This window comes from Paramisgurnus dabryanus, chromosome 6 (assembly GCF_030506205.2).
Source record: "Paramisgurnus dabryanus chromosome 6, PD_genome_1.1, whole genome shotgun sequence".
Classification (NCBI taxonomy): domain Eukaryota; kingdom Metazoa; phylum Chordata; class Actinopteri; order Cypriniformes; family Cobitidae; genus Paramisgurnus; species Paramisgurnus dabryanus.
The window spans coordinates 28,949,620-28,977,167 of record NC_133342.1 but is presented as its reverse complement, the minus strand read 5'-3'; the positions used below and the strand labels follow the sequence as shown (position 1 = coordinate 28,977,167).

General features: G+C 37.0%; 3 protein-coding genes across 3 annotated transcripts in view; all 3 read right to left on the bottom strand.

The window, feature by feature from the left end:
• Window positions 1-11,654, bottom strand: part of cacnb2b (calcium channel, voltage-dependent, beta 2b) — a 51,970-nt gene extending 40,316 nt beyond the window's left edge. The window contains exon 1 of the mRNA XM_065276489.2: window positions 11,228-11,654. Within this exon, the coding sequence (XP_065132561.1) occupies window positions 11,228-11,275 (48 nt within the window). The 5' untranslated portion in view covers window positions 11,276-11,654. The remainder of the gene's footprint in view (window positions 1-11,227) is intronic.
• Window positions 11,655-18,525: 6,871 nt separating this feature from the next.
• Window positions 18,526-22,744, bottom strand: tmem236 (transmembrane protein 236). The gene is made up of 4 exons (XM_065276487.2): window positions 21,943-22,744; window positions 21,707-21,779; window positions 19,587-19,710; window positions 18,526-19,482 (listed from the first exon to the last, which is right to left on the bottom strand). Exons 1-4 carry the CDS (start codon window positions 22,224-22,226, stop codon window positions 18,872-18,874), a joined length of 1,092 nt encoding a protein of 363 aa, XP_065132559.1. The 5' UTR covers window positions 22,227-22,744; the 3' UTR covers window positions 18,526-18,871.
• A 3,237-nt stretch (window positions 22,745-25,981) lies between these two features.
• The window catches only part of colec12 (collectin sub-family member 12), a 49,773-nt gene continuing 48,206 nt past the window's right edge, over window positions 25,982-27,548 (bottom strand). Inside the window, exon 23 of the mRNA XM_065276486.1 lies at window positions 25,982-27,533. Within this exon, the coding sequence (XP_065132558.1) occupies window positions 27,332-27,533 (202 nt within the window). The 3' untranslated portion in view covers window positions 25,982-27,331. The remainder of the gene's footprint in view (window positions 27,534-27,548) is intronic.

Below are 27,548 nucleotides of genomic sequence, written 5' to 3'. Positions count from 1 at the left end.
CTGTATATCTTCTAAAGATAAATATGGTCATTGTCCTTGGGTTTTCTCAGATTTCATAAACCTTTGAAACCTTCTTTGTCTTAATGCCATCAATGTATTTATTACTTATCCGTTATTTGCTATACTGTATGTCATATTTTTGAGTTTACACCATTCATTTTTACAGAAAGTTTCAGAAACTCACATTTACATGGAATTATGATACATTTTACTTTGAATGATCTCCAGGAGTGAGTGCTGGTTTAACAGGGGTAAACTGTTATCATGCCACAATCCTGAAGGTTTATAAGCCAAACAAGAGTCCTTCAACACCTCACACATCATGATTTCGTTTAACTGAAAAACTGTAAAATTATGTACAGACCAGTTCAAATTGTAAAAACAGTTGTAAGAAAACGAATAATGTTTAACTAGTACAATCGTCACTTAAAGTTTTGTCATATGATAATGATATGATGTTTTATCTTTCAGGTGGTTGTTGAAGTATTTTGGCACAACTGTTTATTCCAATCTTTAATCAGCCATACATGACAAGAGTTTTTTGTTTTTGTCTGAAGCGACATTAAGCATCTAATCTACAACATCGCACTGTAAATGTATAAAAAATTATACAAACCATCCTTAACACAATATACTGAAGATGCTGTAAAGCGTTTAATCACATGGTACTGATATCACATGATACATTTTCAAACAAATTCAAAGTTACATTTCACTATGTTCGCATCACAATTTACAAGCACTTAACAAACACTGTCTCGTTTAGTCTTATTTTTAAGCGCATTGATACCGTTACACTTGGCATGCACTGCACTTAATGTTGAAAGATTACTCAGTACACATTGTAATGTTTTAATCACTTGGTACTGATTTTACACGTTTTACATTTTCATAACAATTTATACTCTACTTTTCACCGTCTCCACTGTTTCACAATAACAGATTTAGTAAGTATATACTTCACTATGTTGTGGAGTTGTTTTAGTGCCATTTTTAGAGGTAAGCTGCACATTAACTTGAGTACTGTACTTACTGTGAGTACCGTGTTTTTTGGTATCTGTACTTTACTTTATTATTTTCTAGAGAGAAAAAATCCTTTAACAACGGTGTTGTTTAATTGTTGTAGCATTTTTGTACGTAGTTCTCTCAATACATTATGCCTCTGAAGCAACCTACTGAATACACTGACTAGTTTGTAGTCAGTGATCTTTGGAATAACGAGCTTGATGAACGATACACACCCTATAGAAATTAAACAAAAACAAGGTCATTAATAAAGGCATCTCCACTTTTTATTTAAAACTATAAAAGTTACACGATAGAAAAAGTCTTACACTCATTTACATTTGAACGAAAAATATCTTACTTTTCACGTCAATATAACTTAAACAGGTACTTGGGTGTCAAAAGTTGTTACTCTGTTTGAGGTTTGAAAGTCAGCGGATGATTTTCGAACACTATTCGGTGATGTCAAAATAGGCAAAGGTGATTATTTGACACAGTGCCTACCAGTGGTCATACTTAATAAAGTCTACTGCAGTTTTCTGAAAAGATTAAACATTTGTTTCATTCTAAATGTTTGTTTGTTTATATCACAGCCTTCAAAACCTAGCCTTTACCCTGTGTAAAGTATGTAAAGTTTTAATTTATGCTAAATTCTTAAATTGGATATTGTCGGTCTTTCATAGCTACAGATTCTATTATGTTAAGTGTAACGATTTAATTATTTTACCTGCGAGTGACTTATGTCAGGTTCAACAATCACAATAGTTACATTTGGCTTCGCAAAAGAATGCACGCTGGGACATAACGACCCAAAGAGAGCACGTTGCACCTCTCCTTATCAGTTTACACAGGCCTGGTATAGATGCAGGCATTAAATTCAAAACTCTGCTGTTAGCCTAAGACAACCGCACCCAATACCTACACTCACTATTCATACATACTCAAGTTGCTTGCCGGCTTTCAAAACCCGACTAAAGACACATCTCTCAACTATACCCAGACCCTGGAATACTAAGCACTTATTTCTATTTCACCTCTCCTTTCCTCACATATTCTTTCCTATCAATAAATAAAAATTGTTTACAATATGTTAAGTTAACTGAGAGTATAGTTTTTAGAACACTTTTGCTCTTTTGTTGATTTCATTGCTACTGTTGCTCCTGCTAAATAATGAAATGTAAATGTTATGTGGTCTAACATGCAAGTATAGATGGTTTCAGCAGTAACAACATAAACAAGCGGCTTCGGGGTCTTCACATAACTTCCGGTAAACTCTGCGAAGATTAAATAACAACAAAGTCCTTTTAAAGTGGTTTATATATATATATATATATATTTATATATATAACAAGCAAAATAAACAACACATAGATTACATAGGACCCCAAAACATTATTTTCGACGAGGTATTTCTTTAATGGTTCAGTATCTGCAACTAGTCAAAACAATAAATAAACAGAAAACGGAAGTAAAGTTCGGACCTGACGCTTATTGCGTCACCGCAAGTTCGCCCGATAAAACGGTCTATAGGACTAACTTGAGTTCATTTAAATACTTGTTTAATAGTTACAAATATTTTTCAAATAAAAAACATGATATAAAAGAAAGGTTTTTATATTGTATTAATTTGACAAGATAAAGATTAAATCATGTATGAAAGGGGTTGACTTAATAACCCTATCTATGTTTTGCGTGCCAATGTAATTATTGTGATTGTTGAACCTGACATAAGTCACTCGCAGGTAAAATAATTAAATCGTTACACTTAACATAATAGAATCTGTAGCTATGAAAGACCGACAATATCCAATTTAAGAATTTAGCATAAATTAAAACTTTACATACTTTACACAGGGTAAAGGCTAGGTTTTGAAGGCTGTGATATAAACAAACAAACATTTAGAATGAAACAAATGTTTAATCTTTTCAGAAAACTGCAGTAGACTTTATTAAGTATGACCACTGGTAGGCACTGTGTCAAATAATCACCTTTGCCTATTTTGACATCACCGAATAGTGTTCGAAAATCATCCGCTGACTTTCAAACCTCAAACAGAGTAACAACTTTTGACACCCAAGTACCTGTTTAAGTTATATTGACGTGAAAAGTAAGATATTTTTCGTTCAAATGTAAATGAGTGTAAGACTTTTTCTATCGTGTAACTTTTATAGTTTTAAATAAAAAGTGGAGATGCCTTTATTAATGACCTTGTTTTTGTTTAATTTCTATAGGGTGTGTATCGTTCATCAAGCTCGTTATTCCAAAGATCACTGACTACAAACTAGTCAGTGTATTCAGTAGGTTGCTTCAGAGGCATAATGTATTGAGAGAACTACGTACAAAAATGCTACAACAATTAAACAACACCGTTGTTAAAGGATTTTTTCTCTCTAGAAAATAATAAAGTAAAGTACAGATACCAAAAAACACGGTACTCACAGTAAGTACAGTACTCAAGTTAATGTGCAGCTTACCTCTAAAAATGGCACTAAAACAACTCCACAACATAGTGAAGTATATACTTACTAAATCTGTTATTGTGAAACAGTGGAGACGGTGAAAAGTAGAGTATAAATTGTTATGAAAATGTAAAACGTGTAAAATCAGTACCAAGTGATTAAAACATTACAATGTGTACTGAGTAATCTTTCAACATTAAGTGCAGTGCATGCCAAGTGTAACGGTATCAATGCGCTTAAAAATAAGACTAAACGAGACAGTGTTTGTTAAGTGCTTGTAAATTGTGATGCGAACATAGTGAAATGTAACTTTGAATTTGTTTGAAAATGTATCATGTGATATCAGTACCATGTGATTAAACGCTTTACAGCATCTTCAGTATATTGTGTTAAGGATGGTTTGTATAATTTTTTATACATTTACAGTGCGATGTTGTAGATTAGATGCTTAATGTCGCTTCAGACAAAAACAAAAAACTCTTGTCATGTATGGCTGATTAAAGATTGGAATAAACAGTTGTGCCAAAATACTTCAACAACCACCTGAAAGATAAAACATCATATCATTATCATATGACAAAACTTTAAGTGACGATTGTACTAGTTAAACATTATTCGTTTTCTTACAACTGTTTTTACAATTTGAACTGGTCTGTACATAATTTTACAGTTTTTCAGTTAAACGAAATCATGATGTGTGAGGTGTTGAAGGACTCTTGTTTGGCTTATAAACCTTCAGGATTGTGGCATGATAACAGTTTACCCCTGTTAAACCAGCACTCACTCCTGGAGATCATTCAAAGTAAAATGTATCATAATTCCATGTAAATGTGAGTTTCTGAAACTTTCTGTAAAAATGAATGGTGTAAACTCAAAAATATGACATACAGTATAGCAAATAACGGATAAGTAATAAATACATTGATGGCATTAAGACAAAGAAGGTTTCAAAGGTTTATGAAATCTGAGAAAACCCAAGGACAATGACCATATTTATCTTTAGAAGATATACAGAAGAAATTTAACACGAGCAGATCAAAACTATGAAAACAAAAGATTGTCTAAATAAATACAACAAAGACATAGGTTTGGTGAAAGTGTTCAGATGAATAATGTTCCTGGTTTGTTTGCAAGTAAAAATGTAAACTTTCGGAAGCTAAAAAACTAGCAACGTTTTGATGATTCACTGTTGCTTTCTTTGAATCATGTCAAAAATCAAAGTGCTTAACTACACTTGTTTGCAAACGTTGTTATTCCTGTTTGCCATTGTTAAGATACACTTGGGTGTAGTGTGTTGTCTGTAAATATAAGCAACCTTTGAGAAAAAACACAGTCTAGAAATGTAAAGTCTAACTGAATGGTAGTGTTGCAACTACGCATGTTTTACGCATGGTAAATAAATGAATGTATGTTGTAATGTGCTTAAAATGGTCCTGATAAGTTTTGAAATGGTGATTCAGTTATTGAAGCACAAGTTTCATAGAGTTATATAGTTTATGCAAAGTAACTGGCGTGTCTATGTAAAAATCACTAAATAACAAAATCACCAAATTTGTATCAGGTCATGCATGGGGATTTAGCTTTTCATACTGATGCAAGTCACTTTTATTTTTACATAACATAACAAGTGTCGCACTTTGTATGAACAAGATGTCTAAATGTCCAAATGACCGAATGTAGTGGTAACATTTCACACAGACATTTATCAGAAACTTTCTAAGAGCTAAAACCAGTACTTATCAAATAAGCAGCCTATAGGTGGAAAGAATGTAAAGAAAAATTAAAAGACCATGTTCAAATGTTTAAAGGTAGGTCGTGAAAAAGTGAATGTGTTTTCAGGTGTACGATGTGTCCCAGGAACTCGCATTGTTTTCAATCATCACCAAAGGTTATGATGTTGTCTAGATACAATAGAAAGTCTGTGCATGCGCCAAGACCTTTGTCGATTATAAAGTCAACAGCAATTTCAACAATTTCACGCACATTGATTTGGTCTTTCTTTGTCGCTACGGCAACACATACATCTATTACATATGCAGACATGAGGAGGATGTCAGCAATGCCAAACTCCTCATCATTACATTCATACATAGCATTCAGGGCTTTTTTGATGAACACATTGATCGGTTCATCGGCGTTAACAGACACTTGAACCATCTTATCAAAAGACTTGTCCAGATTTTTTACGACATCTCTTTTTTTCTTGAGGTTGGTTACACGCTCGGCATCAGTTTTGCAGTCATTTTGCGGCAAGCACACATCCGCGTCTGCAGATATTACCGCACACAAAAGATTAACAAGCGCGCTCCTGTAGTGTTCTGAAAGCATTTCTTTAAAAACCGGAGGACCGCACACGTGCGCCGTCTTGCGTTTGTGATCACGCTCAAGTGACATTTGTGCTCTCTTTTCAAGAATCCAGTGTCGTAGACAACTTTACACAATGTTCGTCCACAAGTCTCTCCCTGATTTTGTTAAGCTTCCGGTCGTCCTTGCAGCATCCTCAAAAATAGCGTCTCCAACTCCTTGAATCCTGCACAGTTGAGTTATACCGTGTTAAAAACTTTGCTTTAAACAATTTACTGGAGAATTCCTGAAAGTAGCCTTCAAATATGCTGCTATACGAACATGCCAGAGCGTCGTATCTGAGGTGTGAGAGCTCCAAGTTTCAGGCTCTGATTTGAAACCTATAAATCCTGACCCGTCCCTTCTAAACACAGCAATTCGCACGCCCCCCCATCACGTAGTCAGCGGTGTGAGTCATGAAGCTATAGAATATTAAAGTGTCAGTAAGAAAGGTCTTTCATGGTAAAACATATTTTTCTTTATTTTCTCTATTATCCTCTTCGCTCTACACACCCGTAGGAAAAGGATTTCTTGCTTCTTATGTGGAACTCTTCAATTTTTCTTAACTTGTAAAACACATTAAATAAAATCAGTTTCATGATGTACACAGCTAATACGCTGGTTTTTAGTTTCAGTCCTAATAGTTATCTTTAAGATGTTATTTTTTATAAATTAATAAAATCTTAGACTTTACATTAAATTGTGTCAACAACAACAAATAAAATGGTAAATAATATGTCTCATGATGTACTCTCTCTCCCAGTGCGATGGCTTAGATCGTAATGCATCTTGGAAACGTGGTGGTGTGTGTAGAATTTAGCGTTATCTAGTGGTGAGATTGTAAATTGCAAAAGACTTCAATTTTAAAACCCATATGGTAGCTGTCGCACGACAAACATGTCATCGTCTGAGACAACGTAGGGAAGAAGCATGCTCTGTAGAGCAGTTTGTACGATTAGGGCTACTGTATATGACGGTGACTTCCATGAAAATTGCTCGTTCTAAGGTAATAAAAACAATTCAGTTCATTATGTAAGGTCCTTATACACCACTGATAATATAGATATGTATATTATTTAGCATTTTTGTCTTTTTTAAAAGTAACACAATGCACCTTTAACATATACACCGTTCGATTCGCCTTGTGAAAATGACTACATTTCCCATAATGCCCCTAGTGCACTAGGACACGGTGGTCACAATAATCAAACTGCCGGTGTAACATGATGGACTACGTGAGATCTTTGTTTTGCCTTGTGGAGCTGTATATAATAAAGCGAGGTATTTTTAATCTGAACTAACACATAGATTTCACTCGTTGTTCTACAACACTCGATTTACCAGATGGTTTGTTACTGTTTTCTGTGATGACATTTTTTGTTTTTATGGGGTAAGTGCTATTATATTCTCTGTCATTTAAAGGTAAACATAACGGTAAACATGCCGGGTTTACAGTGAGCCAAGCAACATGTATAGGTAAGGGTTAAAAATCAACTAGATGTTGGAATCTTTAAAAAGTAAATTAATGCTCAGCCCCCCAAAAAGCTGACTGAAGTTCAGATGTTTTGAGTACAACACAATAAATCAACACTAGTTGGAAATGATAGCAAAGTGAATCTTTATAGTATATACTGATTTATTATTCTTATATTATGGTGTAATAAAACCAACGTCGCTTTAAGAATATACCTAGATGATTTTGTGCGGGTATTTCATATGTAAGGATCATCAGTTAGCCTATGTCTTTAGACTTACTATTTTATTTGATTATTTGTCAATAAAAAGTTTACTTGTGTTTATATAAATTGAAGAAATCATGTACCTCGCTTTGTCACCACGGAAGAAGTACATGTTATTCTGGGTAAAGAGTAGTGTGAGTTTAATACACAATATAAAAAACACAGTTTACATAGCCGACAGCTGATAACTGAGAACAACAGAGACAGAGAAATGAGTGCATCAAAGCATGTGATGAAGTTAGACTTTGTATGTTGTGTTCATTGAATGTATATAATTTGATTGTCTTGTATGGAGTAATTTGTCAAATATTGTTAAATATTATATTAAATACAAAAGCACTAAAAGTTTTAGTGTTTTGGCTAAGGAGTGTGAGCATGTCTCAGGTACTTGTATTTCAGGTGCAATAATAAATACTAGACGTAAACTTGAGTTTTTGAGATTAAAATAAATGTAATTGATAAGTGCTTTATTCTTTAAGTTGATGAGTTCTTTCTGAAAGTCTGAAAACTATACTAAACCTAATATACTAATAACCTAAAGTTAAAAGTCTCAGTTTTTAGACTGGTAATGTTTTGTAATAAGTGTCTTTTTGTCTTTACTTATGCTGTACTTATTAATATGATGAAAGCAACGCAAGCTGCATTAATGCAGACCCCTTGTATAAACACTGTCCTGCTATCGCAGGAGGACTGGACATGCTTTACGAGTTAAAAAACAAAATATCTCGGCCCTCACACGGGCGCTGCCAAAACGATTTATGATTCGGAGTGGAAGCATCTCTCAGGAATGCAACTTTAAGGACTACGATCTGTGTAAGTGGCAGAAGACCTTATCTTTGTATTGAACAGTTTATTTGAAAAAAAAACATAACTTCTGTTTTGAAAATCAGTTCATCTATACAAAATGCAGAATAGGACATTTAAAAATTACACATCAATTTTTACTCTCTAGAGAAAATCCTACAAAATGTTCATCTTGACAGAATTCATTGTTCTTTATTCTTTTAGATTATATTTCATCTGCCGCTGTGAGAAACCTTTTTTATTATGTTGATACTTTTGAACATGTTTTTTAATCAGTCGTATCCATACATAGTGCTAAGATTATTAGAGAAAGTTCATTTTAAACATCTTTTCTAATCTTACTTTATATAATTACAGTTTATTCTCACCATGAATATAGCCTTATAAGCCAGGATGACGTTTAAAAGAAAAGAAAGAACACTTAATTTCTTTGATCATTTCACATAAAAAATTGTGTTTAATGAAACTAATCAATGAGAGGATTTCACAATATTTCAATGCCAGCATGGCAGATTATAACGATGTCACGCATTCTAAAAAGGTGCATGTTAAAATTTCAATGCATGTTAAAAGTTAAATTTTTTCGTCGCCGTAGCTAGATGCTCCATGCTATTTCACCATTCACTCACCGGAGTACCGCGTGAGCTGCATGGCCAATCCATGTTTGTGATTGTCGTAACTCTGATTTCCCTGGCTTTTATTATACATATTATGCCCCCACCTTATATAAATTATGATGGGAGCATGGAATGTGTTTTAATGAAGACCACTTGTGTAAACACTGTTTTTAGTGTTTTATCGTAGGAGGACATGATTTAACGCGCCCCGGAGATAACCCCAGACGTAAACATGTCAACGTGATGTGGGCGGTCCGGTTAAAAGTTCAACGTGACGTGGGCGGTCGGTTCAAAAGTTCATCGCGACGTGGGTGGCCCCGGTCAAAAGTTCACGACGTGGGAGGTCCGGTCAAAGGTTAGCCCCTCCCCGGAGGTCAAAGGTTCACGACGTGGGTGGTCCGGTCAAAGGTCAGCACCTCCCTAAGGTCAAAGGTCACCATCAATCAATTTAAGGTCAAAAGGTCACCCCTCCCTCGCAGGTCAAAAGGTCAGCCCCCTCCCTAAGGTCAAAGGGCACCATCAATCATTTTTATGTGACAGTATGTAGCCTATATTTACTACTCCAGTAACTTAGTTTTGGTAAACCATTCTCTGCAAGCATGTAAAAATAGGTCATTGAAATTTGCCTTCCCTTGTGATGTCAGAAGGGGATCTTATAATAATAATACCGCCCCTTTATCTGCACTATCGAACCACGCAATGACATTTAGTGAAGTCATTTGCATTTTAAAGGACACACCCAAAACAGCACATTTTTGCTCACATCTACAAAGTGGCAAATTTAACATGTTATAATAAATTACCTATATGGTATTTTAAGCTAAAAATTTGCCCTTCATAACAGCTGTGAGGGAGGTGAATTTTTTTGTAATTTGTAACTCGTCGTTTATTGTATATTAAGCCTTATAGTTCTGCATATTGAGTGATGGGCGAACTGCCACTGCTGTCATTACCGTCGAGCTAAGCGGTTTTTGTCGACATTTAGAAAATAACGCTAAGGTTTTGTGCAAATCTGCAATGTATCCTCACATCTTTTTGAAATACCTTATTTTCCACAAGGTATTTGTTCCAGATGTCTATTTTTGTTCACAGACCGATGTTCAACCCAACAGAAAGGGACCTGGAACAGTCTGCACCTCCATACTTCAGAGACTTATAAAAAGTTATAGGTACATCTCCATCATTCATCCACAGCTCTCTCACATAGACGTCATCCCTATAGATCATGTCTTTGATTCGGTTTAAATTACATTTTGAAAAGCAAAAATGCACGATTGATTGTTTTCAGGCAATCCATTACAAGTCGTTAATACTTTTTTGGTTGAAAAACAAAGAACAGTTTTGAGGAAGTAAAAAAAATCCAGTGTTAAAAATTGTCTTCTTACCTTTACCACGATTTACAACGACAATAAGAAAGAGCTGTGGGTTTCGTGGGTTTGACGTCATTTTACTTATCCACGTAAAGGAGTATGTAAAGTAACCTGCAATTTTACATTTCAATGGGAGATGGCGATAGAGATTCAAATTGCAGCATTAAATAGCCAACTATATGTAAACAAAATAACTTGCTTTCTAAATGTTTCTTGTTTTAAGGAATTTGTTTCTTAAAAAAACAGATTATGTTTATATAATAATAGGATTTTAAATAATTATGCGCTGTTAAATATTTGTTTGTTTTTAATATATTTTAAAAGCACGTGACCGGTAGTTAGTTTGATAAAGCTTGCCATATGATGCTTAGATCCTGCCGCAAATGTCAATGCTACGTTCAAGGGGTGGTATAAAAAGTAAGATATGGTGCTTTCATCTTATAATACTTTTCTTCCACCTGCCTACAATGTATAAAGTCTGTAAGACGATAAGCCTATTCACTACCTGTCTGCTTTTTACAGTTTTTGACTCTGATCCCCTCTGGAGTCTTTGAGTCACGCACCTCTCTTTCTGCTCTTTACGCACTCTCTCGTTAACTTTCTCTTCACGCGGAATAGCAGTTGATAGTAAACGTGCCTTAAAATGATTTATTTAACACATGTTTCCAGCTTTATGAAAAGAACAAATAGGCTACATACACAAACATGCCGAAATATAGTATTATACGCGTCAAGTTCAACATCAAGTGCATTTTGTGACACAGGTGCAGGTCAAGTACAGGTGCGCAGTGCATGTTAACAGGTTAATTTGCTGTACTACTGTATCTGATGCAGTGCTTTTCTAAAAACAGCATTGTGTCCCATCACAGATTACACTCAGGCTACTCACATAGGTGGACTGTTCTCTCCGCCAGTGTCCCAGACCACAGCAATACATCAAGAGAACATCCAGTGGGGTCGTGATGAGGGTGCAGCCAAGAAGAGAGTCTAAATCACTCTTCCTGTGACACACAGCCTGTAGATCCCTTTCTGTATGGAAGCAGCCATCACACCGGTCTCGTGTGAGAAACAGCAGGTAACTGTCTCGCCTCCACAAAGCCTCTGGTCCTGCCTATAGGTTTGCAGAGTGTACGAAAAGCAAGCATTCCTCCACAAATGACAAGCTGTGCTGATGAATGTGACGCTGTCGTTCCCTTGAGTGCTTCACATTTTCTTGCTCCAGGTGTTGCGTGAGTGTGCATCAGTTCCTCTCTCCTCTCTAGTGCTCGATATGAGTTTCTCTAATTTATTTACGCTAGCCTAAACCCCCCACCCCAACCCCTCCCACCGCACCCCTTCTCAAAGACACACGCAGTCTCAGAGTTTTAAAATGATACACGGTGTAAATGTCATTTTTTTGCCTGACTTTCTCTGCGTCAGACTCTGCCCGCCCATTCCGGCCAATCAGAGTGCAGAACCGAACCGCGTCTGGGCAGCCTTGTCTCCAGTCCACACAGGCAGAGGCTGGCGAGCCCACAGACACACTTCTCTCCTTCTCTGCTGCTTTACTCTTAACTCCACGACGACTCTTTCCTGTGTTGTTTCAGTCTTTCACTATCTCTGTGTTCTGAGTTACAAAGCTATGTCCTTTATGTGGCTCCTGCTTGGCTGATTTCTGTTTTTCTCACTCCCTGTTGCTAAACCACCCGCTAGAGCTCCTAGTGAAGCCGGAGAAACACAGCCTGAATTATAATGCACTCCCGGCCACACAGCTTTACAGCATTCTCTGCTTCTTTTCTGCCGCCTTTATCTGTACGCTTTATCTGTGTCTGCCCTTGCTTTCTCCTCTTCCTCTGTTGTCCCCTGCTGAGGAGGCGAGAGAGAGCTCATACAATTTCCATTGCAGCATCTGTTCACTCTTTGACTGTTAAGTTTAAAAATTAATGAATTAAAATTGCAGTGGATTAAAAAGGTCTGCACACCGCTGTTAAAATTGCAGGTTTTTGTGATTTAAAACATGAAACAAAGATGAATCACGTTGAAAACTTTTCCACCTTAATTCAGAAACTTCAACCTATTAATTAAAGTGAATAACAATAAGAATCATTGCCATCCAATGGCAAGCAAAATTGTACAGTAACCAGGTTGTATATGTGTGCAAAGTAAAACTTAGTTTAAAGGAACTGTAAGAAATTTATATCAATTAATCATAAAATGGCCCTGATATGTCACTAGACATTAAGAAATCATTTTCATTTCAAATACTTATCTCACTGACAAAAGTGGTCTGGCCAGGATATTGTCATTTAAAAAGTGGAGTTGCAGCCCTCAACTGATGTTTATGTTGTCCTGCTGTGTATTGGCCACCAGCTGTGTGTGATTGCAGTACCAGTTTTAGCCACAAGTTTTGTGATTGCAATACCAGTTTTGGCCACAATCCTACATACTGTTCCTTGGGTGTCTCCAGAGTACATATGTGAAGTTCTAGCTCAAAATACAATATAGATAATTTATTATAGCATGTTAAAATTGCCACTTTGTAGGTGTGAGCAAAAATGTGCCGTTTTTGGGTGTGTCCTTTAAAATGCAAATGAGCTTATAAAATTCAAACACAAATCGCCATAATGGTGGTTTGATGTAATTGAAACGCAGTTATTTTCTCCTCTTCTCTGCACTAAATGGCAATGCTGTGGTTTGATGGTTGCAGATTAACGGGCAGTATTATTATAATAAGATCCCCTTCTGACATCACAAGGGGAGCAAAATTTCTATTACGTATTTTTTCACATGCTTGCAGAGAATGGTGTACCAAAACCAAGTTACTGGGTTGTTCTTTTACACATTTTCTAGAAGCACTGGGAAAAAGTAAGATTTTCAAGATATGTCCCCTTTAAGCACCTTTCGATTTTATCACAGCATTCAATCTTAAGGAGTAAGCATTTATCTGTTTTACACATCTTGACGTGGCAATATTTTGCCATTTTTCTTTGCAAAACCATTCTAACTATGTCAAATCGGTTGGGTGTTTCCTGTGCACAGCCCTCTTGAGATCACGCCATAGATTTTCGATGATTTCGGGATTTATATCTGGTCTCTTGTTCCAAAACCATTGATATCCATTCCAAAACCTTGATATTGTTTTGGTGAGGCCATTCATTTGTTGCTGAAAGGTGAAATACCTCTTAAGTGTTTTGGCAAAAGCCTTAAAGTTTTGGGCCAAATTTGACTGCTATTTGGAGCTATTTATTATTCCACCCACTCTGCTTAAAGCTCAAGTCCCAGCTGAAGAAAAGCAGCCTGATGCTGCCACCTCCATGCTTTACTGTGGGCATGGTGTTCTTTTGGTTATGTGCTGTGAGGTTTTTTTGCACAAAACATATATTTTGGTATTATGACTAAAGTTCATCTTTGGTATCATCAGATTATAATGCATCATTAAACATTATTTGCACATTGTGTTTGTCTATTGTTGTGACCTATGAGGATCAGATCACATTTTATAGCAAATCACTGTAGAAAACCAGTTTATTATAGGGGTTAACATACTTTTTCTTGCCACTGAATAGACTGCAATTTCATAATAAAGGTGGAAAACTTGGTTTAATTTTTTTTTCACAAAACCTGCAATTTTAACAGGGGTGTGAAGACTTTTTATATCCACTGTAAGCTTTATTGCAAAATCAGTGGGAGCCATGCCGAGGCGAAACATTCAGTCACGCTCAGAGATGGATTTTTAATGTCTCCTTTCAAAGATAAATTTTTTTGGTTTGGTTAGATGAGAATATGCTGGGAGGAAACAGCATTCAATAGTGTGACACATTGATTGTCTTTTCTTGAACACTTACCAATATCTCCAAAAATGTTGTGCTGTAATAAGATAGATGGGGTTTCACAAAAAAGATCATGAATTATCACTGAAGCACCAAAAAAAGATTACTGTAAAAAAGAATGAAAAAACTTTAATAAAACCTGTTAATTGGTTAGCTGTTTTCTTACCATAAATATGTTGTGAAAACCTAAGAAATACAACCTGATACTGTAAACACTTGTTTTCTGTTACGGAAATCTGAATTATATTTAACAAAAATAAATTTTACAGTAAAACAATGTTTTAAGCCATTTCATTTTACGCATCTGTTGTGGATCTACCCAGGTAATCGATCACAGACGGGAGGAATGCAGATTTGTCTCAGAAGAGATTGACTGAATAAATTAGAATTAAATATGTAAGGGAATTTTAACATAATGTGTATTTTAAAAGTTTTTCTTGGTCATGTCCAACCAATTAGTGCAATAAGATCTCTATATACCGAGAGCTTCAAGATTATTTTCCTTTTATCTAAATTTACTATTTATGTGTGTTTAGGTAAACTTTAACTTTTTGCTTGTTTCTGTCAACAACCCACAACATTTCTGCCAAATTTCTAATAAAAATTATGTTTTTCTTTGCAGAAAATAGAAACGGTACAAAAAGGTAACATAGTAAAAAAATGTATACTTGAAACTCCAAAGAAAGTGGGTTCATAATTAACAACACAATACTAATACATGCATTTTAGGTCAAAAATGAATAGTATTTGATGGTGGAACCTTAAATAGTCACATCTTTCATGTGTCTTGGCATGGCTCTTTGTCTTTTAAAGTAAGGGAGAGCGCTTTTTGACTTTGGCTCTATCATTGGAAAAAATATTTAAGTTCGATTAATCTCATTTGTTACACAATCAGCACACACATCTACAAATGTGCTACAAATGAACACTTATAGTTTGTTTGTGGGACCTACCATTATCATACTATTACACCGAAAGTGACAAGAGTGTAATAAATCAATAAGCCCCAAGAAGCAGTGGGTAATGAGCTAAGGGTCGTTGTTAGGCACGACGCAAAGCTGAGTGCCTAAACCCCCTTAGCTGTTATAAAATGCATTGTAACCCCACTGCTTTGCGGGGCTTATTGCTTTTATAAAACGGTTACTTCATATGCATAGCAGGATTTCGTAAAATAAAACACAAATAAGTTGTAATTATATCAGTACAAATATTACCCTTCCACCAAACGAAATAGTTCCTCAGAATCAAGTGTGACTGAAACAGAGCGCAGTTCCCAACCAACACAGACGCAGCAAAGACACAATGAAAATATGATTTAAGACTGTGGTGTTTATTTTATAAACCAACATTCATCTAATTTATACATTAACATTTATATTGTGCAGCTGTTGAAGTGATGAGCTTGGAAGCATGCTTAACTCTTTCCCCATCAGCGTTTAACAAAGTTGCAACTTGCCGCCCAGTTTTAGTTTAATGCCTTACAGAAAAATTATCTTCTTTAAATAAACATAAAATATCAAATGAAAGAACAGACCATCTGCTTTCAAACAACACAAAAACCTGTTTCATCCTACCTTCATTTGTTCTCTTATCATCTCTCAAATTTTCAGCTAAAAGCAGAGATAATTCAGTTTTTGTGAAGAACTTTTGTAAGAGATCAGGGGCCTGTACCATGAAAATGGTTAAACAAACTCAGGGTTACAGGATTAGTTTCAAGTTGACAAAACCAAGCCAATGTGCAGGCCTTGTTGGTACAAGTTATTTTCATGGTGTTTTTAGTTTAGAGTGAATGTGTCAGTGTTTAAGTTGGGTAAGACCGCCACCCAGTGGATAGGAGAAATATGAATTTGAGGTAGAAACTCCTCAGGGAGCGTTTTCTCTTTATTGATCAGATGACTCAACAATATTTATTGACATTTATCTGGATATCGCCATTAATTGTGAAATTGTAGACAAATTAAAAATATGATTAAAGACTGTGGTGTTTATTTTCATAAATCAGTACGCAGCAACAGTGGCGCAGTGATACTTATTTAATGCGGTCTGAACCTTGGGTTTACCGGGGTATTTTATCACGGCTTAGAACGCGTTTCAACCAATCATAATGAAGAACCAGAACTGCCCTGGCCGTTTTATAAATGAACTTATCCCATAGGAATAACAGAGGATTTGTTGTAACACCTGCTAGAAAATGTTGTTTAAACACAAATAATTCAATAAAATTCTGTCTATAGACCGTTTCAGCAGTAACAACATAAACAAGCGGCTGTCGCGGTCTGCACGTAACTTCCGGTAAACTCCGGTAAGAATAAATAACAACAACGTTCTTTAAACGTAGTTTATTTATATAACAAGCAAAAAAACAACACATAGATTACCTAGGAAAACAAAACATTTGTTATTTTCGACGAGGCATTTGTTCAAGAGATCAGTTTAGTAACTAGTCAGACCATTAAAAAAACGAAACCGGAAGTAAGGTTCGGATCCAGACGTGTATCAGGTGCGTCCGATGAAACCGTCTATATACTAGGTGGATATCTATCCATCCATAATCCTTCATCTAACCATCTTTGTATTATGCATCAATGCATATAAATACATTTTTTAAAAGGTTGCACAATTAAAACAAAAAAATCTAATTGTAAGTTATTTCCCCTGATATTGTATTAACAGTTATCATTTTGATGAATAGCATTTACAATGCATTCATTTCATTATCATTGTATACCTGAGGCTTAATTGTAACACTGTGTTACAACTAACCCCGCTCTGTAAAAATTTTTTCAATCCCAGCTATAAGTTACTCAGAGTTACTGACATTCAAAATGGTTTCAAAATGGTGTTATGTTTTAGGTAACAAAACAGTGATTAAAATAATATAAGGGTGGATTTGGTGACTTACACACCCAACTCAGAAATAAAAAAAACATAAGATGAAGAAATTTACTTTCATGCCTCCAGAACACTCTTCGTTAAATATCTTAACCAAAACACATCAAAACTTTTCACAAATTCACAGAAAAAGACCAAAAGCACAGATTGCTCAGCCCTGTATAAAAATTTAAAGTAGCCGTGTTACAATTAACCCTGCGGTAGTTTGTACCCCTCTCACCCCTACATTGTTGTTGGGTGATGTTATGTCACTCCTTAAGTTTGACTTGAAATGGCCACAATACACATGAAAATGTTGATTAAAGGCAAAAACTCAAGATTGTATAGCCGTCCCTCACCTCTCTCCACAGGGGCGTCGCTAGACCTCTTTTACTGGGGCACGTGCCCCAGTGTAAATCTTTTGTGCCCCGGTGTTAATGTCAAGTTTAAATTTTAGCAGTTAACTAGTGTATTCCTTTAAAAAGACAATCGCGGCAAAAACGGATCTTTATGCAAAGTAGTTACCCAATTTAGGCTTGTAAAAGCGATGAAGCAGTCGCATTGACGCGTGCACGCACGTATCCATGGCCGCGCCCGTTTGCGTTCACCGCGCACAACCGCATTCAAAAGGTGACGCCACGCGAGTGCTTATGAAGCCATAACGAAACTAAAGTAAGTTTCTAAATAATATTGCTAATCTTATTTTGATTCGATCATTATTGGCTTCTGTAGATGGACATCAGAAGTGTTTTGTGCAAAGCAGGGAAAGGGAAGAAGAAAGGAGAGATGATGAGTTTAAGTGAGGTAAGAAGACAAACTACAGTCTCACCCTGTCAGGTCTCAAACAGAGGAAAACCTCTGTCAAGTCTATAGAATTGCATTGTTGCTGAAAAAATCAACAGATGTATGTGTTATACTGTTCTGTATTTTGAGATATGAAATTAATATTTAGTTTACTAATAGTTAGCAGTAACTATGACTGAGATTATTTACTATAGCAGTCATAAAATTCTTGTAAAAATAAGTTATTAATCATTGCTATCATTGTATAATGTAGAAAATATTTCTCTGCTGTCATTATTTCCAAACATTTTATGCCATTTATGCTTTCAAACATGTTAATAATGTTAGGTATGATGAAGATTACATTGTATAGAAGTGTTGCACACTTCTCGCACACAGCAGGCTTTCAAAAAAAGTCAGCAAAAAATTGGGGGCCTGTGCCCCAGTAGAGCTTTACGTCTAGCAACGCCCCTGTCTCTCCATAACAGTTTTGACTGCACCCCAACACCTCACTTTCAGCTGGTATACATCCCAGTTAAGGAGGGGAGGGGGGACTTTGGGTTCAGGATAAAATTTTGAGCTCAGAGCCCTCCACTCACACATCACACCAAATATGTCTATCATGTTTGATAACATTTTAATGCAAACTTGTGATTCGAAACACACAAGATGGTGTTTGTAACTAGCATTATATTAACCAAATAGAAAAACAAACTTTATGTAAAATGTTTAATATATACATTGTTGTTGTTGTTAGATCAATGTAAAAATCTACAGATTTTTCATGCATAGAAAAAAAAACAAGCAATAGACTCACACATACAGCATTTACCAGTATCCGTTTTTCAATAAATACTAAATCCTTGCATAAAAACAATAACATACAGGTATTTATGCTGTTGTATAGTTTCAGCCATCTATACAAAAATATGTTAGGAAAATATACACTTTCATTGTGAAAGTAAAACATATTTACAGTTTAGAAATACAGGTATATGTATTAACATTGAACTTCTATAAATCTGTATCTGCCGCTGCACTTACTATACAAACCAATCTCCACAATTTCCTCAAAACATGCTTCCTCTGTTCAGCCACTTTAATTTAGTCATCAAAACAAAATACACAAAAGATACAGTTACGAGGATGTTTTTCAATATGTACAGCACAGGAGTAACATAACCAAAAATTACCACCAGGCATATGCGTACCACCAGAAAAGGCAAATCTTGACTGAGAACACTTAGTGATGCCAGCAAAGGACTGTTGGGAGTTATTACTACACGTAGGATAGACAGATAAGCCAGTATGTAGATAGGGAAGACCCAGGCTGAGTAATAGACCGAATAAATCCCGGCCACCCTCACCATTTCCACCGTATCAAACCAGAACATGAAGCTGGCCACACAGACGTTGTGCCGAGGGTCCTGGATCCAGATAAACCGAAAAGGGCCTGATCGATAGTGAGAGGAATACAGATAGGCCGCGCTGCTGCTGCGAGAAATGCTGCTCATGTCTGCATTTCCCCAACGACCCGATGGTGAACCGTTCCCCACCGGTGATCTACCGGATGTGTCACCGTCCCCACCATTAGCCTGCAGCTGTGCAGAGACTGATGTTACCTGCTGCAAGTGAGTCAGCACCGGCCCCCGCATCTCAAACTCCGACCCTAATGCATTTTCTTTTAAAGATACAAATAGTACACAACTTTAGATAGATTGATAGACAGGGGATATAAAAATAGGACATCCGATAGATAGACAGATATTGTCTGTTATCTCTTACCCTGTCCTGTCAGACGAAGAGGGCGAATTCGCTCCACTATGTCCACACAAATGAGGCAGAAGAGGACCAATGAGACAGGAAGCTCAGTGAAGCTGTCATAATAAATCCCTGCATCAACCTGAACCTGCACAACCACAAATAGTCCAGAAGGAAAGACAAGAAGGAAAACATTAAAGGGGACATTTCACAAGACTTTTTTAAGATGTCAAATAAATCTTTGGTGTCATATGTGAAGTTTTAGCTCAAAATATCATATAGATAATTTATTATGGCATGTTAAAATGGACAGTTTGTAGGTGTGAGCAAAAATGGGCCATTTTGGGGTGTGTCCTTTTAAATGCAAATGAGCTGATCTCTGCACTAAATGGCAGTGCCGTGGTTGGATAGTGCAGATCAAGGGGCGGGATTATCACCTTCTGACATCACAAGGGGAGCCAAATTTCAATGAGCTATTTTTTACATGCTTGCAGAGAATGGTTTATCAAAACTAAGTTACTGGGTTGTTGTTATTTTCACATTTTTTAGGTTGATAGAAGCACTGGGGACCCAATTGTAGCACTTAAACATGAAAAAGTCAGATTTTTATGATATGTCTGAGGTACCAAATAAATCCAAATTATATTTATGAACCTAAGGTGCATTACAAGGTTTACATTTTACCAGTAAGTGTGTTCCTTGGATTGAACCCACAACCTTTTGCATTGCTAATGCAAAGATTTACCACTGAGCTATAGAAACACAAATAGACCAATGACAAGGTATTTGTTATCATGAGCAATTTTTAATTTATAGTTAATGTACATTTTAAACTAAGAGCTCACATCATTTTAACCCCTTCAGACCCTGGACCCACTGGAATGGAAATCACGTATTTTGTGGTTCAAACCAAATAAATGCTGAGCAACCAATCGAAATAAGGCACACTGATTAAACGCCTAAAAAATTAGGTTTAATCTGAGCCTTAAAGGAATATTCAATTTTCTTAAAAGAAAAATCCAGATCATTTACTCACCACCATGTCATCCAAAATGTTGATGTCTTTCTTTGTTCAATCGAGAAGAAATTATGTTTTTTGAGGAAAACATTGCAGGATTTTTCTCATTTTAATGGACTTTAATAGAGCCCAACATTTAATACTTAACTCAACACTTAACAGTTTTTTTCAATGGAGTTTCAAAGGACTCTAAACGATCCCAAACGAGGCATACGGGTCTTATCTAGCGAAACGAAAAATATGCACTTTTAAAGCACAACTTCTCGTCTAGATCCGGTCGTGATGCGCCAGCGTGACCCCACGCAATACGTCAAGAGGTCACAGAGGACGAATGCAAAACTACGCCCCAGTGTTTACAAGTGTGGAGAAAGAGGACCGTTCCGACGTTGTTGTATGTCGAATGATACTAATTAATGTCTTTGTGCCAGTTTATTGTTTACAATGGTCCACAAATGTGCGTTTCACATATGTAACACGTGACCTCTCTACATCACTATGCATTTACGTTAGGTCACGCAGGAAAGGACCTAGACAAGAAGTTGTGGTTTAAAAGAGCATATTTTTTATTTTTCTTGTCAAAAACAATCGTTTCACTAGATAAGACCCTTATGCCTCGTTTGGGATCGTTTAGAGTCCTTTGAAACTCAGTTGAAAAAAAACTGTTACGTGTTGAGTTAAGTGTTGGTGTCCATTGAAATCCATTAAAATGAGAAAAATCCTGCAATGTTTTCCTCAAAAAAACATAATTTCTTCTCGACTGAACAAAGAAAGACATCAAAATTTTGGATGACATGGTAGTGAGTAAATTATCTGGATTTTTTTTTTAAGAAAATTGTCTATTCCTTTAAAATGGCTGCAATACAGAAGCAACAACATTCCTTAAACTATAATAGACCATCTCTTTGGTTAATAGTAAATCTTCTGTTCTTCACCAGGTTACTGAGTATCTCAGACCAGATGTATCCCAGTTTCTGTTTCAGATTTTATTATAGTCCTATAAAGGTGCAATAAGAAAGGTAACCCAAGGAAAGATCCATACTCATTAAGTAACATTTATTTTTAAATAGTATATTAATTAATATGGATTCCAGTTCATACAGTAGTTTACAAATGTACAACGTAATACCTTGGAGCTGGATATGATGATAGCGAAGCATGGTAAAGTGCTAAGCACCACATATACAAGTGTAACAGGCTTCCTGTAGGAGAAATAAGGTTTAGGTATTTGATAACTGCACACAATATTTGCTTGAAAAACATGATATGAGAATAAATACAGCGTGAAAGATGAATGTTTTTTCATCCAGATAATCTGGTCCCATGATACAATTGATTTTTAATACAGTACTGAGACCTACTCACCAGTTGGTCACTTCTGAGAATCGTTGTGTCTTCAGGGTCAAGTACTTTAAAGGCACCCAGACAAACAGGGTTACAGACGCCACATAAGCCACAGAGGCCGCCACCACCAGCCAGTATGCCGTGTTACTGGACTTAACCAATCGAATGAGAGAGCCAAAACGCTCCATGACTACGAACACAGGGATACAGAGACACGCAAACTGCAGCACCTCATACAGAATGAGTTTGATGATATTTCCAGAAGGCATTTTGGCGGTATGAATCTTCAGTGAATCTGTACACATCTACTACATGTCCCTCACGGCTGAATGACTACACGTACTGGACTCTGTCCCTCTGTCCACTGCTTACACTGCACTCTACTTCTGTTCTTTTATGGCTGCAGTAATGAAGTGGTCACGTTTTTTTTTTTATAGAGTTATGGTAGGAAAAAAGAGGCATCAGTGTAAAACATTACAATTATTGTTACAGAGAAAACACAGCTAGATTCGGTTTCAGTACTTTTTTTTTTAAATTTCTTTAAAGATGGTGTGTGAAACGTGTATCTCTGTGGATTTGTGTGTTATATTTTATCCTGTTAGCAGACAGGCCAGCATTAACCTTGGTAGCTAAACATGGTAACCTATTTTATGTGAAGCATAATACATGTTGTAGTACACTCACGGCAAGGGAACCTCTGTCTGTTTACTGAATGTTAAATAAACAGACTGAACGTTAATGAATGTCAATCCCAACTAAACTAAAGAGTGCCTTAAAGACCCACTAAGATGCACTGAAATGTACAGCATTGTTTGATGCGTTGATGCAATTTCCATTGAAACAGGAAGTTATATGCGGGGCATATAGAGACGCTCCTCCCCTTTTTCAATCATGTTTAGCTCCTGTCCCAAACACGGCCTACATCCGAAACTGCATTGTGTAACAGTAAGTTAATTTGATAAAGTACCTACTCATCAACCATTAAAACATTAATAGTACATTCTATACAGTGTGAACAAAATTCAGACGTACTACATCCGTTGATACATCACATGACAAACCTTGTCATACTAGTGAGCCATTAGGCTTGTTTGACTTCATGCAGCGGGTTTAGTTTGCGTTTAAGGGCACTACACTTTGTCAGTTTTAAGACATAGTACAGTCACTGTGCACTTTCTTCCTGTCGCATGCACGCGCTCTCAAAAGTGGGTAAGAGTAGGTGTTTGGACGCACCCTATGAATTCGAACATACTACTCCCCTTGCCTACTGCTTTTCGCCTACTACTCTCTAAAAATGGCTGGCGTTGTATTTGACGCATAATGGGTAAATACTGGACAGAACACATGCTGGGTTAAAAATGACTCAATATTGGGTTGTTGTTATGCAACCATGGGGAATAATAACCCAGCAATTTTGTTTCCTTTTTTTTTATTATGTATTTTTTCTATTATTTTTATGTCTGTTTTTTCCCCTTTATCTGTGTTAAAGGGATAGTTCGGCCAAAAATGATATTAAACCCATGATTTACTCACCCCCAAGCTGTCCGAGTTGCATATGTCCATCGTTTTTCAGACAAACACATTTTCAGATATTTTAGAAAATGTTTTAGATCTTTCAGTTGATTAAATGTAATGTTACGGGGTCCACCCATAGTCCACGACCTTCAATTCCAAAAAAAGTGCGTCCATCCTTCACAAATTAAATCCAAACGGCTCCAGGATGATAAACAAAGGTCTTCTGAGGGTAATCCGTGCGGTGTTGTTGTAGAAATATCCATATTTAAAGTTTTATTAACGTAATTAACTACCTTCCGGTAGCGCCGCCATCTTAGACTCCTCTGTATTCAGGAGAGAGTATTAGCGTAGTGTACGCACTTTTCTTAGTGACGTATGACAAATTCGGAGGGTGGGGGCACAGAGCAGCAGCAGAGAAACCTCCGTAAGCTGCGTAAGCTCTCATCCTGAATGACTAAGATGGTGGCGTTACCGGAAAGTATTTATTTTCATTAATAAAGTTTTAAATATGGATATTTCTACAACAACACCGCGTGGATTACCCTCAGAAGACCTTTGTTTATCATCCTGGAGCCATTTGGATTTAATTTGTGAAGGATGGACGCACTTTTTTTGGACTTGAAGGTCGTGGACTATGGGTGGAACCCCGTAACATTACATTTAATCAACTGAAAGATCTATACAATTTTATAAAATATCCGAAAATGTGTTTGTCTGAAAAACGATGGACATATGCAACTCTGACATTTTGGGGGTGAGTAAATCATGGGTTTAATATCATTTTTGGCCGAACTATCCCTTTAATGTGTATGTTTTTTTTGTTAAAAACTAATAAACATTAAGTAAAAAAAAAAACCCAGCAGTGTGTTCTGTCCAATATTTTCAAACACAACCCAGCCATTTAAAGAGTGTATATAGTATACAAGTAAGTGGTTTCGGATGCAGCGATGGTCTTCATACTAGTCCACAGTTTTATGACGTAACAGCACTTTGACTGCCGGGAAGATTTCTGCAGGCCCTGTCCCAAAATGCGGACTTTATGTGTACTTTCAGTCTTGTGGGCCTTAAATTGCACATGCTGGCTTAGTCTAAGAGTCCGTAGGGTGCCCCATCTGTCATTTTTATGCTCCGAAGTGTGCTCATCAACGCCCTCTTTGACCCTTTGATGCTGTCTTCAGTGAAGCCCGCACTGTTGCAGGCTTCACGCACTTTACCAAACCAGAAGTCCTTGCAAAAGAGCAATCAGACCAATGAGACGATGGATAGGAAGAGTTCACACTGATGGGCAACTTCTCTTCCTATTTCCGGTGTGACACTCCAGTCTGTCCCAAAATATGACTCCTGTACACCCTCGTAGACTAGCATCAAGAGTCCTTAAGGTCTGCACTACATGATGTCATCAAAGTGTGGACTCTAAGGAAGTCCACAAGTCCGGAGTGCGCCATTTGGGACAGGGCCACAATCGCACATATCGACCGAAAATGGGGAGCCCATGAGCACCCATTTGAAACCTAAAATGACCAGTGGGACACGATGTAGTCTTGTGTAATTAAACAGACATGCGCACAAAACCACAAGTGCACATGAAGTGCGCCATTTGGGGAAAGGCCTTAGGGTGTTTTCACATATAGTTCATTTTAAAAGAACCAAACCGAGTTCACTTAAAGTGAGCCAGAAAAGGAACTAGCCGAATGTGACCTCAGTCCTTTTGGTGTTCACAATATAGTGGACTCAAAAGAGGACCCAGTTCTTTTTTTAGTCCTCTTCAAAACTGAAGTGATCTAAGACCCTTTCTTGTTCACATCACAACTTCATAAGAACTCAGACCCCAGCTTTCTGTGCAGCAGTTTATTTTGATACAATGTCGAACCATACGCGAAACGGACCGGGACCTCATTGATTTCACATATCAAAAAGAAATCGAACTACAAAAGAACCCAAAAGCGAACCGTACTCAGACCACCTCCAGACGTGGTCTGAGTTCGGTTCGCTTTTGGGCCCCTTTAGGGGGGTCTGAGATCACTTGGTTTGTTCACATATACACCCTGAACTGCTCTGAGAGCGTTTGGAGGGCTCAAACGAACTAGGTGTGAAAACACCCTTAGTCTATCTCACAGCCTAAAAGCTGGTGAGATGTTTGAGTGCAAAATGATCAAAAATTGTTCTGTATTGGTGAGAGACTTAATAATGCTTGAATCTTCCAAATGCAAATTTTAAATGCTTTGGAGCCCACAAGTTTATAGTTTGGGTGTCTCCTGGAGGGCTACATCCTGCAGATTTTAACTCCAACCCCAATCAAACACAGCTCAAGCAGTCAATCAAAGTGTTCAGGGATGCTTGATTAGTACAGACAGGTGTCCTGGAGCAGGGTTTGAACTGCAGGACGGTAGCCCTCCAGGAGCAGGGTTGGAGACACCTGTTACAGATATTCTTAGGGTGAAAACATTTAATGCAGACTTAAACCAATAAACAATTAACCATCTAAAATGTATTCCCCCCAAAAACAAAACACAAATGACGCATAATCACGAGACACAATCTGTGCTGTACATTTGGCCTAGTTTTATTGTGAATACTAATAAGTAATAAGATGATTAAAATAGTACATACAAACAACCGGGTACATTAAACAGAACGGATACACCAAAAACAGTCATTTTCCCTGTGGATAAGGTTTATGTAAGGATTATCATTTCTGTGTGCAAATAAGGTCTTACATTAGAACTGGCTCATGGTCCCAGGGTTCCAATTTTCCCGAATGTTCTCTATGAAAGGTCAACAACTACTCGGATAACACTGTAGCTACATAGAGACCGAGATGTGAGCTTACTTGTCTGAACGGATGGCATATGAGCCAGTCAGTTTTTTGTAGTGTGGGTTCAGCCCTTGCCGGGGCCTACAAACATGAGGTTAAATCAGTCGTTCAATATAAGCTACAGAGAATTTATACCTCCTTTAAACTCATTCCTGGTAGACATTCTGAGGAATATTACAAATACAAGTTACCTGGAACGGTTACGGTAGGGTTACAATTAATACCGTTCTAGTTTTTGAATCGAAATGATATAAGTAACTTTTGACACGCTTTAAATTAGGAAAGTGAAAGGGGTAAATTAAAAGTGCATGACGTGGGGTAGTATTACTACCCACCTTCCCATGTGCCCTTTCTACGGAACAAGCAGCTGCTTTAAACGTGACGTTCGAAAGACAGAAGTGAGTTCTCATATATACACATCTGCACATAGGCAGAATATTACATCCTTCTATTAATGTACTGTCAATTAAAACAGCAAAACAACAATGAAAATATAAATAAAATGCACTAAAACAATCGGTTTAACACTGAGTAGTGAGCTTAAAGACATTGGGGTGATGGGCCACTGTCAAGTCTGTGGCAGTGTTTCGCTACACGGTTCTGGAGGAGAGGTGACATGACTTCAGTCGACCCAAACTCTCTCACAGACACACAGTACACTCATTCAAACAATGATGACCTCCCCTACAGGACCCATTGTGACAAACACTGGACTATAAAGGAGCTACACTTGTAATGTATATACAACACAAACATGCACTCTTGTGTTTATCCTGTAAGAAAATTCCAGTCATGAATTACTACGATTTTGCCATTTAACTTCGTGTTTTTCTTCACTTAAACTGAATTTTTTTTGTAGAATGTAAAGGATCAATTAATCTGCTTTCTGAGAACACAACCAGTTAGTAGTCAACACTCTGCATATCATTTCATGATGAGAATCAGTGTCTCTGTGTATGTTTGTAGTGTCTAAAGAAAAGAAGAAAACAATCTAGGAGATTTCCTTGCATTTCTGCGTTTCTTTTAAACTAAACGTTATTTATGACCGTAGGTGTGCGTGTCTGTCAGTCTCTGTGGGTCCTATAACAGAGCTCTCTCGGGGTAGTGGGTCTGTTGGTGGTCTGTTGTAGGTGGGAGGCTCTGGGTGGAGGGCACGGCGTTACCGGGAGTCTGGGTCATTGGAGCGTTAGCTGGGTTTTGGTAGGACTGAATATCAGCTGGGGGAAGGCTTCCTGGGGCGGGGCTGTACACTGGAGGCTGGCCCATGTACATATGGACGTCACTAATAAATATATAA